The sequence below is a fragment of the Ranitomeya imitator genome, chromosome 3, assembly GCF_032444005.1.
Source record: "Ranitomeya imitator isolate aRanImi1 chromosome 3, aRanImi1.pri, whole genome shotgun sequence".
In the NCBI taxonomy this organism is placed as follows: Eukaryota; Metazoa; Chordata; class Amphibia; order Anura; family Dendrobatidae; genus Ranitomeya; species Ranitomeya imitator.
In genome coordinates this window covers 286,307,678-286,325,014 of record NC_091284.1, presented here as the reverse complement: position 1 = coordinate 286,325,014, position 17,337 = coordinate 286,307,678, and the positions used below count along the sequence as shown (strand labels likewise).

The 17,337-nt window shown below is 41.8% G+C and overlaps 1 protein-coding gene across 1 annotated transcript in view; it reads left to right on the top strand.

Moving 5' to 3' along the window:
* LOC138669780 (uncharacterized) overlaps window positions 1-16,606 on the top strand; it is a 143,783-nt gene extending 127,177 nt beyond the window's left edge. Inside the window, exons 11-13 of the mRNA XM_069756511.1 lie at window positions 2,805-5,381; window positions 15,454-15,627; window positions 16,324-16,606. Of these exons, the coding sequence (XP_069612612.1) occupies window positions 2,805-5,381; window positions 15,454-15,627; window positions 16,324-16,508 (2,936 nt within the window). The 3' untranslated portion in view covers window positions 16,509-16,606. The remainder of the gene's footprint in view (window positions 1-2,804; window positions 5,382-15,453; window positions 15,628-16,323) is intronic.
* The last annotated feature ends 731 nt before the right edge of the window (window positions 16,607-17,337 follow it).

Sequence of the window (17,337 nt, the reverse complement as noted above, 5' to 3'; positions counted from 1 at the left end):
ATCTTCAATGCCCTTGCTGATGGAAGGAGGTTTGCACTCAAAATCTCACGATACATGGCCCCATTCATTCTTTCATGTACCCGGATCAGTCGTCCTGGCCCCTTTGCAGAGAAACAGCCCCAAAGCATGATGTTTCCACCACCATGCTTTACACAAGGTATGGTGTTTGATGGATGCAACTCAGTATTCTTTTTCCTCCAAACACGACAAGTTGTGTTTCTACCAAACAGTTCCAGTTTGGTTTCATCAGACCATAGGACATTCTCCCAAAACTCCTCTGGATCATGCAAATGCTCTCTAGCAAACTTCAGACGGGCCCGGACATGTACTGGCTTAAGCAGTGGGACACGTCTGGCACTGCAGGATCTGAGTCCATGGTGGCGTAGTGTGTTACTTATGGTAGGCCTTGTTACATTGGTCCCAGCTCTCTGCAGTTCATTCACTAGGTCCCCCCGCGTGGTTCTGGGATTTTTTCTCACCGTTCTTGTGATCATTCTGACCCCACGGGGTGGGATTTTGCGTGGAGCCCCAGATCTAGGGAGATTATCAGTGGTCTTGTATGTCTTCCATTTTCTAATTATTGCTCCCACTGTTGATTTCTTCACTCCAAGCTGGTTGGCTATTGCAGATTCAGTCTTCCCAGCCTGGTGCAGGGCTACAATTTTGTTTCTGGTGTCCTTTGACAGCTCTTTGGTCTTCACCATAGTGGAGTTTGGAGTCAGACTGTTTGAGGGTGTGCACAGGTGTCTTTTTATACTGATAACAAGTTTAAACAGGTGCCATTACTACAGGTAATGAGTGGAGGAAAGAGGAGACTCTTAAAGAAGAAGTTACAGGTCTGTGAGAGCCAGAAATCTTGATTGTTTGTTTCTGACCAAATACTTATTTTCCACCATAATATGCAAAAAAAATGATAAAAAAACAGACAATGTGATTTTCTGGATTTTTTTTTCTCAGTTTGTCTCCCATAGTTGAGGTCTACCTATGATGTAAATTACAGACACCTCTCATCTTTTTAAGTGGTGGAACTTGCACTATTGCTGACTGACTAAATACTTTTTTGCCCCACTGTATATATATATATATATATATATATAAAAGTAATCTATTCTATAAAAATTTGCTTGCATCAGTGATTTGCACAAAATTATACAGCATTCAGAGTGTCATCCATTGATGACAGTCCCTGTAGCTATCATAGTTAAGTAATATCTGGGAATTGATCATGATTTATAATTAAAATCATAATTTTATATTAAAAGCACATTCAATTTAGTACATGTAAATGTCTGCCCCACTGCAATTTTTATATAGAGAAAGAAATTAAAAATTGATTGTATCATGTACAAAGTAGATATCTAAAACTACTTGTTTGAACTATACTTTGTTGACATGGAATCTGTGAAATTGATAAATATGAGTTTTATTGACTTTAACCTAACTAAATGTAAAGTTGCAGTATGTCTTCAAAAAATGTATATAGTGAAAGTAATGATTTTCTCTTAGTGGGGTTCATTGGTTCACCAAGACCATGAGAACAGAGATTGACAGCTACATCTAAATGTTTAAAGGGCATGTGCACACATTCTGTATTTGTTGCAGACATCTCTGCATCAAAAACATGTGACGTGGCAGGAAAAACACTGCGTAACAAACTTGTGTTTTTGCCACGTTTTTTATTTAGTTTTTGTTGAGTGTTTATATATGTTTTTGTTTCCAGTCATTACAATGAGTGAAAAACATTGCAAAATTCTGAAAGAATTGATATGCTGCAGATTTCAAACTGATTAAAGAAATCTCATTCACTTTGCTGGGATAGTAAAATGCTGAGTTTTTGGGGGCTAAAAAAATGCAGCAAAAACAACACATGTGCACATACATAACTGGCTTGTTCACTCCTCAGGCAACCCCTTTTTATAAAACTACATTACCCAATATAAAATAAAAATACTTTATACTCACCTACTGACGCTGTTCCAGCAATGTCGACGCTGTTCCAGCAATGTCGGCGCTGGGTCTCTTGTGACACTGTTTTGCCACGTGTGCCCTGCAGCCAAGTAGCGGTCGCCAATGAGCTGATGTGCTGTCATTTCCTTCAGATATCTGAAGTTTGTTTGAAGCAAATGGACGCACAACTACCCAATAGTTGATTGGCTGCACAGCTATTGCGGAACACCAATGTCAGAACAGCTTTGGGAAACCTGTTGCTGATATTGCTGAAATGGTAGCTGAGCAAAGTTGTTTTAATTTTACATTGGGGAATGTCATATTTAAGAAATTATTATCCAAGCAGTAGACAACCCCTTTAGACAGGAGCGAACATAGCTTGTTCCACAGCTGGCCCCAGCCCAGTATGGAGAGGGCTCATGTAATGTCGGGAAGGGGTTAAGTATATCATAACAACGTCCATAACTTTGTCTCATTTGGATAGGTTTTCAGCCTAAGAATCAATTCACTGACCTATTAACAAAATTAGATGTTAAAACAGTGAAATTTTAACATTTTACTGTACTGATGGGTCATATAAATAAATTAATTACTACTTTTTTTTACCTTGTGGAGGCTGTGGATTACTTTAGGAATAGTGATCAGTTTATCAGATTACTAATTGAATTCGCACAGTTTAGTGCAAAAAATATTAATCATTTAAGTATACACAATCATTACATTTTGCAGCAACATTTAAAATCTTAAATCAATTTTTAGCATTTGTGCATATATTAAAATAGCAAAAATAGCAGTGTACTGATTATTTGCAATATCAAAAGTGGATAATCTTTTTTTCTTTTCTTAATTTTCAATAGGTTCAACTTACAGGCATCGTGAGATCAGTCCCTCACAAACAAACCCCAAAAGCAGTCCTTCGGGTAGTAACTCCAAGACCAATCATCCTGACAGCATTCACTCGCAGAAAGTTCCAAGCAGCAACTCTAAGAACACTCCATCTCAGAGCAGCCCTGAGACTAGTCCTTCTGGCAATATCCCCAAGACCACTCATCATGAAAGCATTCCATCTGACAACAGTCCAAGCAGCAATCCTAAGGGCGCTCCCTCTGGCAAGACTACTCATAAGAGCATTCCATCTCATAACAATCCAAACACCAGCCCCAAAAATGCTCACCATGGAAACATTCCCTCTCAAAGCAGCTCTAAGACCAGTTCATCTGGTAACATCCACAAGAGTTCTCATCATGAGAGCATTCCTTCTCATAACAGCCCAAGCAACAACCCTAAGACAAATAACCATGAAAACATTCCCTCTCATAGCAGGCCTAAGACTAGTCCATCTAGCAATATACCTAAAACCACTCATCATCACAGCAATCCCTCTCATGACAGCCCAAGCCGCAACCCCAAGAATGCTCACCATGAAATCATTCCCTCTCATAAAAGCCCTAAGACTAATCCTTCTGGCACCAACCCAAAGACCACTCATCATGAGACCATTCCTTCTGGTAATAGTCCAAGCAGCAAACCCAAGAATACTCACCATGAAAACATTCCGTCTCATAACAACCCTAAGACTAATCCTTCTGGCACCATCCCAAAGACTTCTCATCATGAGAACATTCCCTCTCATAACAACCCAAGTAGCAACACTAAGAATACTCACCATGAAATAATTTCCTCTCATAGCAGTCCTAAGACTAGTCCATCTAGTAATATCCCCAATACCACTCATCATGAGAACATTCCTTCTCAAAACAACCCAAGCAGTAATCCCAAGAATGCCCACCATGAAAACATTCCCTCTCATAGCAGCCCTAAGATCAGTCCATCTAGTAATATCCCCAAGACCACTCATCATGAGAACATTCCTTCTCAAAACAACCCAAGCAGTAATCCCAAGAATGCTCACCATGAAAACATTGCCTCCAATAAAAGCCCTAAGACTAATCCTTCTGGCACCAACCCAAAGACCACTCATCATGAGAACATTCCTTCTCAAAAAATCCCAAGCAGTAACCCCAAGAATACTCACCATGAAAACATTCCTTCTCATAACAGCCCAAAGACTATTCCTTCTGGGAACATCCCAAAGACCACTCATCATGAGACCATTCCCTCTCATAACAGCCCAAGCAGCAAACCCAAGAATACTCACCATGAAAACATTCCCTCTCATAGCAGCTCCAAGACTAATCCTTCTGGCACCATCCCAAAGACCACTCATCATGAGACCATTCCCTCTCATAACAACCCAAGCAGCAGCACCAAGAATAACAATCCAAGTAGCAACACCAAGAATACTGACCATGAAATCATTCCCTCTCATAGCAGTCCTAAGAGCAGTCCATCTAGTAATATCCCCAAGACCACTCATCATGAGAACATTCCTTCTCAAAACAACCCAAGCAGTAACCACAAGAATACTCACAATGAAAACATTCCCTCTCATAGTAGTCCTAAGACCAGTCCATCTAGTAATATCCCTAAGACCATTCATCATGAGAACGTTCACTCTCACAACAGCCCAAATAGCAAAACCAAGAATACTCATCAGGAAAACATTCCCTCTCATAGCAGCCCTAAGACTAGCCCATCTATCAATATACCCAAGACCACTCATCATGATGACATTCCCTCTCATAATAGCCCAAGCAGCAACCCCAAGAATACTCACCATGAAAATATTTCCTCTCATAAAAACCCAAGTAGTAACACCAAGAATACTCGCCATGAAATCAATCCCTCTCAAAGCAGCCCTAAGACCAGTCCATCTAGTAATATTCCCAAGACCACTCATCATGATAACATTCCTTCTCAGGACAGCCCAAGCAGTCACCCCAAGAATACTCACCATGAGAACATTCCCTCTCATAACAACCCAAAGACTAATCCTTCTGGCACCATCCCAAAGACTTCTCATCATGAGAACATTCCCTCTCATAACAACCCAAGTAGCAACACTAAGAATACTCACCATGAAAACAATCCCTCTCATAGAAGTCCTAAGACTAAGACCAGTGTATCTGGCAATGTCCCCACAGCCACTCATGACAGTATTCCCTCTCAAAGCAGTCCTAAGGCTGGTCCCTCTAGCAAAGACCCCAAGACCAGTCCAAGCAGTAAGACAGGGACAACTCATCATGAGAGCATTCCCAATCATAACATTCCAAAGACCAGTTCCTCTGGAGGAATCCCCAAAACGAGTCATTCTGAGGGTATTCCTTCACATAACAGTCATAAGCACAATCCTTCAGTAGTTAGTCACTCACATACAATTCCCAAAAATGATTCCTCTGGTTTTTGCATTGGTAAAGCCAGTGGTCTATATCCAGTAGAGGGGGACAGAAATGCATTCTGGCACTGCATTAATGGAATCACCTATAAACAATATTGCCCATCTGACCTTGTCTTTGAACTAAGTTGTCAATGCTGTAAGTATTAATGTCAACGTTGTTAACATAGACTTTTAACATCACAAAAACTCTGTTTTAATTTTGATAAGCTGCTAGATTCTCCTGATTTTTTGGAAAGACTAAAATTTATTAGTAGTAGTTTGGTTATATATTATAGCTTTAACCCCTTCCCGACATACGCTGTACTAGTACGGCGCATGTCAGGTCCCCCGCTTTGAGGTGGGCTTTGGCGCTGAGCCCACATCAAAGTCGCGATATGTCAGCTGTTTTTGTACAGCTAACATGCGCGCGCAATAGCGGCGGGTGAAATCGCGATTTACCCGCCGCTATTAACCTGTTAAATGCCGCTGTCAAACGCTGACAGTGGCATTTAACCGGAGCTTTCGGCCGCGCGGCCGGAAATGAGCACATCGCCGACCCCCCTGACATGATCAGGGGTTGGCGATGCATCAGGATGGTAACCATAGAGGTCCTTGAGACCTCTATGGTTACTAATGCTGGCCTGCTGTGAGTGCCCCCTGTGGTCGGCGCTCATAGCAAGCCTGCATTTCAGCTACATAGCAGCCAATCGAGTTGTGCCAGCTTCTAGCCTCCCATGGAGGCTATTGAAGCATGGCACAAGTTAAAAAAAAATGTTTTTAAAAATATGAAAAAAATAAAATAAAAAAACATAAAAGTTTAAGTCACCCCCCATTCGCCCCATCCAAAATAAAACAATTTTTAAAAAATCAAACCTACATATATTTGGTATCGCAGCATTCAGAATCGCCCGATCTATCAATAAAAAAAAGTATTAACCTGATCGCTAAATGGCATAGCGACAAAAAATTTGAAATGCCAGAATTACTTTTTTTGGTCGCCGCGACATTGCATTAAAATGCAATAACGGGCGATCAAAAGAACGCATCTGCACAAAAGTGATATCATTAAAAACATCAGCTCGGCATGCAAAAAATAAGCCCTACTCGACTACAGATCACGAAAAATGGAGACGCTACAGGTATCTGAAAATGGCGCATTTTTTTTTTAGCAAAGTTTAGAATTTTTTTTCACCACCTGGATAAAAAAATAACCTAGACATGTTTGGTGTCTATGAACTCGAAATGACCTGGAGAATCATAATGGCAGGTAATTTTTAGCATTTAGTGAAGCTAGCAAAAAAGCCAATCAAAAAACAAGTGTAGGGTTGCACTTTTTTTGCATTTTCACCGCACTTGGAATTGTTTTCCTGTTTTCTAGTACAAAATATGGTAAAACCAATGGTGTCGTTCAAAAGTACAACTCGTCCCTCAAAAAATAAGCCCTCGCATGACCATATTGACGGAAAAATAAAAAACTGACCCGTTGAAGCGCCAGCCAGGCGCGAAACGGCCGTCGTCCAGCTTTGCCGCACTCTCTGTACAGCACCCCCAGTCATGAAGATGTCTTTTACTACGTTCGAATAAAGTTACCTGCACCGTACGACCAGTGAGTGCGCTCTATTCCTTTACTCGGAAAAATAAAAAAGTTATGGCTCTGGGAAGGAGGGGAGCGAAAAACGAAAATGCTAAAATGAAAAAGGGCCGTGGCAGGAAGGGGTTAAAGGGGTTGTGTGATACATAAAATGTCCTTCAGAAATATCTATTTTTAAGCCTAACCATTTTTATAAATTTCTTTATTTTTAAATGTCCTAATATTCTCCCTATATGGTTAAACCCTATAGATGTTTTTTTAAACTTTATTTCCTGTGATGTTTTGCTTGAATTGAGTCTCACATAAGACGACATCAAGAGGATGGCCCTGCAGTCTCTTCCCCATAGCTTCTATAACCTCCCCCCAAATTAGAACACCAAAAGGGATAGTAATGCAGTCACCCCAAATTATTTCACTACCGGTCCCTAATAACGCATAGAATCAATTGTGGTAATAGTGAAGGAGGCAGGAAGAAATGACTGCTGTTTTTTTCACAGTTAACCCATTACTTCTGTCACCACCATCCCATAGCTTTTTTTCCTGCCACCTGTTTCACTGAAATGAGAGGTCATCAGGGGTAGTTATCACAGCCATGTGATAGAAGCAGCGCCACCTCACCGGTGCTATCACCGCCCTGTAACAAATCAGCATGAGGGAGCGAAACTGGTGTTACTCAGCCTGATGACAACACATTTTAGTCAAGAGGCAGTGGGCACAGAAGCTGCTGGACAAGGATGACAGAAGAAGTGTGGCAGTGAAGGCAGAATATGAGGCCACAATTTAAGACTACTAGCTGTATAGGAACAATAATAGATAATTTTAAAATAAAGCAAATTATAAAAGTGATTGGGGCTTAAAAATAGATATTGATATAGGACATTTTATGTATTGAACTAACCCTTTAAATCTGAATTTGTCATCCTACATATTGTGCCATTTGGCTATTAGCACCAAAATGATAAAAAGGCATCTACTTTCGTTACGTCCCCCTCACTAGTGACTGGCTGCTGCCTAGGGTCACTGGTGAGGACAAAGGACAGAGTAGGTTTATTGTCACAGTTATTCTTTCGAATGTTTTATAATGTACACTACAGACCGAAAGTTTGGACACACCTTCTCATTTAAAGATTTTTCTGTATTTTCATGACTATGAAAATTGTACATTTACACGGAAGGCATCAAAACTATGAATTAACACATGTGGAATTATATACTTAACAAAAAAGTGTGAAACAACTGAAATTATGTCTTATATTCTTGGCTCTTCAAAGTAGTAATTTTTTGCTTTGATGACTGCTTTGCACACTTTTGGCATTCTTTTGATGAGCTTCAAGCAGTAGTCACCGGGAATAATAATAATAATAATCTTTATATAGTGCTAACATATTCCGCAGCGCTTTACAGTTTGCACACATTATTATCACTGTCCCCCGTTGGGGCTCACAATCTAAATTCCCTATCAGTATGTCTTTGGAATGTGGGAGGAAACCGGAGAACCCGGTGCAGATATTGTCCTGGTTGGGATTGGAACCCAGGACCCCAGCGCTGCAAGGCTGCAATGCTAACCACTGCGCCACCGTGCTGCCCTAATGGTTTTTACTACACAGGTGTGCCCTGTCAGGTTTAATAAGTGGGATTTCTTGCCTTATAAATGGGGTTGGGACCATTAGTTGTGTTATGCAGAAGTCTGGTGGATACACAGCTGATAGTCCTACTGAATAGACTGTTAGCTGTTTTTTTCTTGCCATAATATAAATTCTAAGTAAAGAAAAACTAGTGACCATCATTACTCTAAGAAATGAAGGCCAGTCAGTCCTAAAAATTGGGAAAACTTTGAAAGTGTCCCCAAGTGCAGTGGCAAAAACCATCAAGCGCTACAAAGAAACTGGCTCACATGAGGACCGCCCCAGGAAGGGAAGACTAAGAGTCACCTCTGCTTCTGAGGATAAGTTTATCTGAGTCACCAGCCTCAGAAATTGCAGGTTAACAGCAGCTCAGATTAGAGACCAGGTCAATGCCACACAGAGTTCTAGCAGCAGACACATCTCTACAACAACTGTTAAGAGGAGACTTTGTGCAGCAGGCCTTCATGGTAAAATAGCTGCTAGGAAACCACTGATAAGGACAGGCAACAAGCAGAAGAGACATGTTTGGGTTAAATAATACAAGGCACAAGGAATGGACATTAAACCAGTGGAAATCTGTGCTTTGGACTGATGAGTCCAAATTTGAGACCTTTGGTTCCAACCACCATGTCTTTGTGCGATGCAAAAAAGGTGAATGGATAGACTCTACATGCCTGGTTCCCACCGTGAAGCATGGAGGAGGAGTGATGGTGTGGGGGTGCTTTGCTGGTGACACTGTTGGGGATTTATTCAAAATTGAAGGCACACTGAACCAGCATGCTATTCCATCCAGTTTGCGTTTAGTTGGACCATCATGTATTTTTCAACAGGACAATGACCCCAAACACACCTCCAGGCTGTGTAAGGGCTATTTGACCAAAGAGAAGAGTGATGGGGTGCTATGCCAGATGACCTGGCCTCCACAGTCACCAGACCTGAAACCAATCGAGATGGTTTGGGGTGAGGTGGACCGCAGAATGAAGGCAAATGGGTCAACAAGAGCTAAGCATCTCTGGGAACTCCTTCAAGATTGTTAGAAGATTCCCTGTGACTACCTCCTGAAGCTCATCAAATGAATGCCAAGAGTGTGCAAAGCAGTTGGAGCGCCCCCAGACACAGGGCCACGAGTTCTCAGTACCGGGCCTCTCTGGTTCGGTTCTGAGGCTGTCACGGTGGCTAGACCCGGTCCGCGACCCTGCTAAGGGGCGTCCAATAAAGGTGGTACAGTCTGTCAGGGATTCGTGACGCCACCTGTGGTGTTTGGTCAGGGTGACCGACGCTGCTATGGGGTCCGCTGGGGTGATGGAATGGCAGCTGGATGGTATACCTTCCCACAGGTGAAGTATGTCCCCAGGGCTTCCCAGTAAGGTGGATGGTGATGGTGTGAGGTGCAGGCAATAACGAGGACACAAGGTTGCAGTCTCTTTACCTCTTTACTGAAGACTTCAGGATCCTCAATCCAGAGCACGCTTAACAGTGCTATCTGAGACCGGCCGGTCCGATGGGCACTTCCAGAGTTCCCTTTGCAGGTGGAAATCAGTGCCTACCACTAGCGCCTGTGTGTTGTAGTGCTAACCTGCTGAGCATTCGGAATAGTCCTCACAACTTCTGTTCTCGTTCATTCGTTCTTTCTAATTCTTTCTCGCTTGTTCCAGATGTTACTAGTTTCTCGTCCCCCAGTATGTTATGGCTAGGACGCACCCGTATGACGGGAAGGCTCGGAGCTCTTCCGGGACCCTAGAGATGCCCCTCTCCACGCGTTGCCCCCTATGTCTTCATAGGAAATTTAAGGTAGACAGCCAACCTATAATTAACTGTCCTGCGGAGTTTGAAGTAAGGCCTAGAGTCAGTTACTTCGGCGGTGTTCCGGCCACCGGCTACGCGCCTCAGTAGGATGCTGCCTCGGTCTCACGGCACGACTCCTACTGGTTCTCCTTTGTGCTTGATCTCGTTTCTCAGTGTTCCACAAAATCCTTCCTTTCGTGCCACTTTCTTAGGATACCGCCGTGGGGTGTGCAGGCGCGGTTCCGTAACGTTCTGTTCTATTCACTAGGCACCTGCCAGGTTCCCACGCCTGACAGGGACCCCCCTGTGTCTTCTTTCTGCAACACCTCCTGCCACGGGATGTTGCCTGAATCCAACCCAGTCAGCTTCTGACTAACTTCCTATCCAACCCCTAGTTTTACCAGTGTGAGGAGTGACCCAATAAATAAAGCCTTTTGCTCCCCCTAGTGGCCGGAGTGTGAAGTGTAATGTGTGCTGGTGATACCTGGTCAGTAGAATTCCTTCAGTGCCATCAGACGTACCATCACTCCCCTTAGTGGCAGAGTGTCATACTGCAACGACCAGATCTCTGGGGCGCTGCACAGTCATCAAAGCAAAAGGTTGCTACTTTGAAGAACCTAGAATATAAGACTTATTTTCAGTTGTTTCACACTTTTTTGTTAAGTATATAATTCCACATGTGTTAATTCATAGTTTTGATGCCTTCAGTGTGAATGTACAATTTTCATAGTCATGAAAATACAGAAACATCTTTAACCCCTTCGCGACACGCGCCGTACTAGTACTGCGCTGCCGGCACTGCATTAGTGCCAGCAGCAGTACTAGTACGGCGCACCGATCACCGCGGTCTCGCGCTGAGCGCTGCGGTGATCGGGTGCGGGTGTCAGCTGTATACGACAGCTGACACCCCGCAGCAATGCCCACGATCGGCGCTATCGCCGATCGCGGGCATTTAACCCCTCTGATGCCGCTGTCAGTAGTGATAGCAGCATAGAGGGGGATCGCGCAGGGACGGGGGCTCCCTGCGCTCTCCCACCGGAGCAACGCAATGAGATCGCGTTGCTCCGGTGACCCGGAAGGAGTCCCCGGATCCAAGATGGCCGCTGGACTCCTTCCGGGTCATGAAGTGACCTGGCTAGCCGGCTCCTGCTGAGAGCAGGCGCTGGAAGCCAGCTAAGCTGCCTGTCAGATCGTTGATCTGACAGTGTGCTATGCACAGTGTCAGATCAACGATCTGATCTAATACAGTGATGTCCCACCCTGGGACAATGTTAGAAAGTAAAAAAAAAAAAAAATAGAATGTGTAAAAAAAAATAAAAAAAAATCCCCAAATAAAAAAAAAAAAAACATTTCCCAATAAATCCATTTATTTATGTAAAAAAAAAAAAAAAACAATAAATGTACACATATTTGGTATCGCCGCGTCCGTAACCCCTTCAGTGAACACCGCAAAAAAAAAAAAAAAAAAACAAGGCAAAAAACAACGCTTTATTATCATACAGGTGAACAAAAAGTGGAATAACACGCGATCAAAACGACGGATATAAATAACCATGGTACCGCTGAAAACGTCATCTTGTCCCGCAAAAAAAAGCCGCCATACAGCATCATCAGCAGAAAAATAAAAAAGTTATAGCTCTCAGAATAATGCGATGCAAAAACAATTATTTTTTTTATATAAAATAGTTTTTATTGTGTAAAAGCGCCAAAACATAAAAAAAATTACATAAATGAGGTATCGCTGTAATCGTACTGACCCGAAGAATAAAACTGCTTTATCCATTTTACCACACGTGGAACGGTATAAACGCCTCCCCCAAAAGAAATTCATGAATAGCTGGTTTTTGTTCATTCCGCCTCCCAAAAATCGGAATAAAAAGCGATCAAAAAATGTCATCTGCCCGAAAATGTTACCAATAAAAACGTCAACTCGTCCCGCAAAAAACAAGACCTCATATGACTCTGTGGGCCAAAATATGGATAAATTATAGCTCTCAAAATGTGGTGATGCAAAAACTATTTTTTGCAATAAAAAGCGTCTTTTAGTGTGTGACAGCTGCCAATCATAAAAATCCGCCAAAAAAACGCTATAAAAGTAAATCAAACCCCCCTTCATCACCCCCTTAGTTAGGGAAAAATAATAAAATGTAAAAAAATGTATTTATTTCCATTTTCCCATTAGTGCTAGGGCTAGGGTTAGGGCTAGGGCTAGGGTTAGGGCTAGGGTTAGGGCTAGGGTTAGGGCTAGGGCTAGGGTTAGGGTTAGGGTTAGGGTTGGGGTTAGGGTTTCAGTTATAATTGGGGGTTTCCACTGTTTAGGCACATCAGGGGCTCTCCAAACGCGACATGGCGTCCGATCTCAATTCCAGCCAATTCTGCTTTGAAAAAGTAAAACAGGGCTCCTTCCCTTCCGAGTTCTTCTGTGTGCCCAAACAGTGGTTCCCCCCAACATATGGGGTATCAGCGTTCTCAGGACAAGTTGGACAACAACTTTTGGGGTCCAATTTGTCCTGTTACCCTTGGGAAAATAAAAACATAGGGGATAAAATATCATTTTCGTGGAAAAAAAAAAAATTTTTTATTTTCACATCTCTGCGTTATAAACTGTAGTGAAACACTTGTTGGTTCAAAGCTCTCACAACACATCTAGATAAGTTCCTTTGGGGGTATAGTTTCCAATATGGGGTCACTTGTGGGGGGTTTCTACTGTTTAGGTACATCAGGGGCTCTGCAAATGCAACATGACGCCTGCAGACCAATCCATCTAAGTCTGCATTTCAAATGGCGCTCCTTCCCTTTCGAGCTCTGCCGTGCACCCAAACAGTGGTTCCCCCCAACATATGGGGTATCAGCGTTCTCAGGACAAGTTGGACAACAACTTTTGGGGTCCAATTTGTCCTGTTACCCTTGGGAAAATAAAAACATAGGGGATAAAATATCATTTTCGTGGAAAAAAAATATTTTTTATTTTCACGGCTCTGCGTTATAAACTGTAGTGAAACACTTGTTGGTTCAAAGCTCTCACAACACATCTAGATAAGTTCCTTGGGGGGTCTAGTTTCCAATATGGGGTCACTTGTGAGGGGTTTCTACTGTTTAGGTACATCAGGGGCTCTGCAAATGCAACATGACGCCTGCACACCAATCCATCTAAGTCTGCATTTCAAATGGCGCTCCTTCCCTTCCGAGCTCTGCCGTGCACCCAAACAGTGGTTCCCCCCAACATATGGGGTATCAGCGTTCTCAGGACAAGTTGGACAACAACTTTTGGGGTCCAATTTGTCCTGTTACCCTTGGGAAAATAAAAAACATAGGGGATAAAATATCATTTTCGAGGGAAAAAAAATATTTTTTATTTTCACGGCTCTGCGTTATAAACTGTAGTGAAACACTTGTTGGTTCAAAGCTCTCACAACACATCTAGATAAGTTCCTTGGGGGGTCTAGTTTCCAATATGGGGTCACTTGTGATGGGTTTCTACTGTTTAGGTACATCAGGGGCTCTGCAAATGCAACATGACACCTGCAGTCCATTCCATCTAAGTCTGCATTTCAAACGGTGCTCCTTCCCTTCCAGCTCTGCCATGCACTCAAACGGTGGTTCCCCCCCCCCACATGTGGGGTATCAGCGTACTTAGGACAAATTGGACAATAACATTTGTGGTCCAATTTCTCCTGTTACCCTTGGGAAAAAATAAATTGCGGGCTAAAACATCATTTTGTGGAAAGAAAAAATGATTTTTTAATTTTCACAATGCTACATTCTAAACTTTAGTGAAACAATTGGGGGTTAAAAGTGCTCACCACACATCTAGATAAGTTCCTTAGGGGGTCTTCTTTCCAAAATGGGGTCACTTGTGGGGGGTTTCCACTGTTAAGGCACCTCAGGGGCTCTCCAAATGCGACATGGCGTCCAATCTCAATTCCAGCCAATTTTGCATTGAAAAGTCAAATGGCACTCCTTCCCTTCCGAGCTCTGCCATGCGCTCAAACAGTGGTTTATCCCCATATATGAAGTATCGACGTACTCAGGACAAATTGCACAACAACTTTTGGGGTCCAATTTATCCTTTTACCTTTGGGAAAATAAAAAATTTGGGGCAAAAAGATCATTTTTTGTGAAAATTAATAAAAAATTTTTTTTTACGGCTCTACATTATAAACTTCTGTGAAGCACTTGGAGGTTCAAAGTGCTCACCACACATCTAGATTAGTTCCTTAGGGGGTCTACTTTCCAAAATGGTGTCACCTGTGGGGGTTTCCACTGTTTAGGCACATCAGGGGCTCTCCAATCGTGACATGGGCTCCGATCTCAATTGCAGCAAATCTTGCATTGAAAAGTCAAATAGCGCTCCTTTCCTTCCGAGCTCTGCCATGTGCCCAAACAGTGGTTTACCCCCACATATGGGGTATCGGCGTACTCAGGACAAATTGTACAACGACTTTTGTGGTCCAATTTCTCCTGTTACCCTTGGTAAAATGAAACAAATTGGACCTGAAGTAAAAATTTTGTGAAAAAAAAGTTAAATGTTCAATTTTTTTAAACATTCAAAAAATTCCTGTGAAGCACCTGAAGGGTTAATAAACTTTTTGAATGTGGTTTTGAGTACCTTGAGGGGTGCAGTTTTTAGAATGGTGTCACTTTGGGGCATTTTCTGTCATATAGACCCCTCAAAGTCACTTCAAGTGTGAGGTGGTCCGTAAAAAAATGGTTTTGCAAATTTTGTGGCAAAAATGAGAAATCGCTGGTCAACTTTTAACTCTTATAACGTCCTAACAAAAAAAAATTATGTTTCCAAAATTGTGCTGATGTAAAGCAGACATGTGGGAAATGTTGTTTATTAACTATATTGTGTGATATAACTCTCTAATTTAAGGGCATAAAAACTAAGAGTTTGAAAATTGCTAAATTTTCATAATTTCCGACAAATTGTTTTTTTCACAAATAAATGCAAGTCATATTGAAGAAGTTTTACCACTATCATGAAGTACAATATGTCACGAGAAAACAGTGTCAGAATCACCAGGATCCGTTGAAGCGTTTCAGAGTTATAACCTCATAAAGTGACAGTGGTCAGAATTGTAAAAATTGGCCCTGTCACTTAGGTGAAAACAGGCTTTGGGGTGAAGGGGTTAAATGAGAAGGTGTGTGCAAACTTTTGGTCTGTACTGTATGTATTCTCAGATTGTTCTTTCATTACTATACTGTATAATCACTTTGTCTTTTAGGTAAAACTCCAAATATTAATCCAATGAAAGCTCATAAAGGATTCTGTGCTGGGAGAGTCAACGGTCTGTTCCCTGTGGCTAGCGATAGAAATGCTTTCTGGCATTGTTCTAATGGGATGACCTTCCAACAATATTGTCCCATTGGTCTTGTCTTTGATGTGAGCTGTAAATGCTGTAGGTAGTATTTTACTATAAATCTAAAGCATTTTTTCTTTCTTAGAATGACAGCAATACTATTGACTTTCAGTAGAAAATGAATATATTCTTTTTGCCAATAATACCCTGTATGTTTATATGAAAGCTGACTAATTTGACATTAGAATGAATCCATCAACTTAAAATGCTGCTCTATATAAGAGCAGAATACTACTGCTATGGTTTGTGCTACTAATAGCCAAAACAACAACAACAACATAAAACGTACTGTTTGTCAACTAGGAGTACTGACCTGTAGCTGTAATATGTGGTCCTTAAAGAGGACCTGTCACCATGACAAAAGTGGGCAGTTTTTGTCCACCTGCTTCCGATTATTCCTTTTTTCATTGCTTTTTCTTCTTAAATCCGCCATTTGGTTCCAGAGATATGAGCTTGTAATTTAGTGTAATTTTTCATGGTCTTTACCTAAGGGGCATTGCTCACAGGTACAGAGCAGCCTGAGGACACACCCCAGAGAACCTTGTGAACATTGCCTGCTTCTCTGGTGACATATGGTTGACATTGAAAAAAATAGTCAGCAGAGTAGCGGGAATAACAGAAGGGCTGAAACTGGCTATTTTTGACCTGATGACATCCGATGAAATGTCACTTTTCAATAGTGCCTTGTATTATGCTGATAAATTCAATGTGACTGTTTTGCTCACTGTTTTACAGGTAATTATCTGCCTCCAACAACAGGCAAAAGTCAAAAAGACTTCTGTTTAGGGCGAGCCAATGGTCTCTACCCAGTAGCTGGAGATAAAAATGCTTTCTGGCTTTGTTCAAATGGAATAAGCTACAAACAGACCTGCCCAGCCAGCCTTGTTTTTGATGAAAGTTGCAAATGCTGTGACAGTTAACATTTCTATGTTCCAATGGCAAACAATAGAAGCAAATACTAAAGTAAACTGCAATGTTTTGCAATATCTAATAGCACTTATTTAGAAAGAAATAATATTTTTTTACACTACTTAAAAGTGGTTGCCCAGTTTTTTGTCTTGGCCATAGTGTTTTTTTAGTGGTCGTTAAAAAGCTAAAAGTTAGTCTTTTCTGGGGGTTACAAGTAGCATAATTTTGCACAGGGGTGATACTTTACTGTAGAGCCACCTCTCAGTTGTGGTAGAACACAGTATGAACTGGTGCAGAAGTATGACCTGGACCGCCCTCTGTAAATAGTGCACGTTTCATTGTTTGGCACCAATAAGACAGATACATTGACATTTTATACCTCCCTGTTGTGAACCTTTAGAAGAGTACAGCATTAATGAATGGGGCTTAACAAACCCAATAAGAAGAAAATATGCAGCAGATTAAAGACACTACGTGGATTTTCAAATCTGTAGCATAAGCTATCTATTGCTAACATGGTACGCAACATCATAAAATATACCGATGTCCATGCTGATGTCTAGAGTGGCTTCAACATCATACTATGTATGCATTGGGAAAACCCAGCCTAAAGGTTAAATCTCTAACAATTCAAAACTTGGGTGAGTGTTTGACCACTAAAAAACAGCTGAAAAATTGTGAAACCTTTTCATCACAAACAGAGGGTGAGGGAAGCAAAGCATGGATCCAAGACAGCTGTGTAACTAAAAAATGGCATTACAGCATAGGAACTTCAACCCATCTGTAAAACACGGTGCTGGTAGTATCATGGTTTGGGACTAGTATGCTGCATTTTAGCCA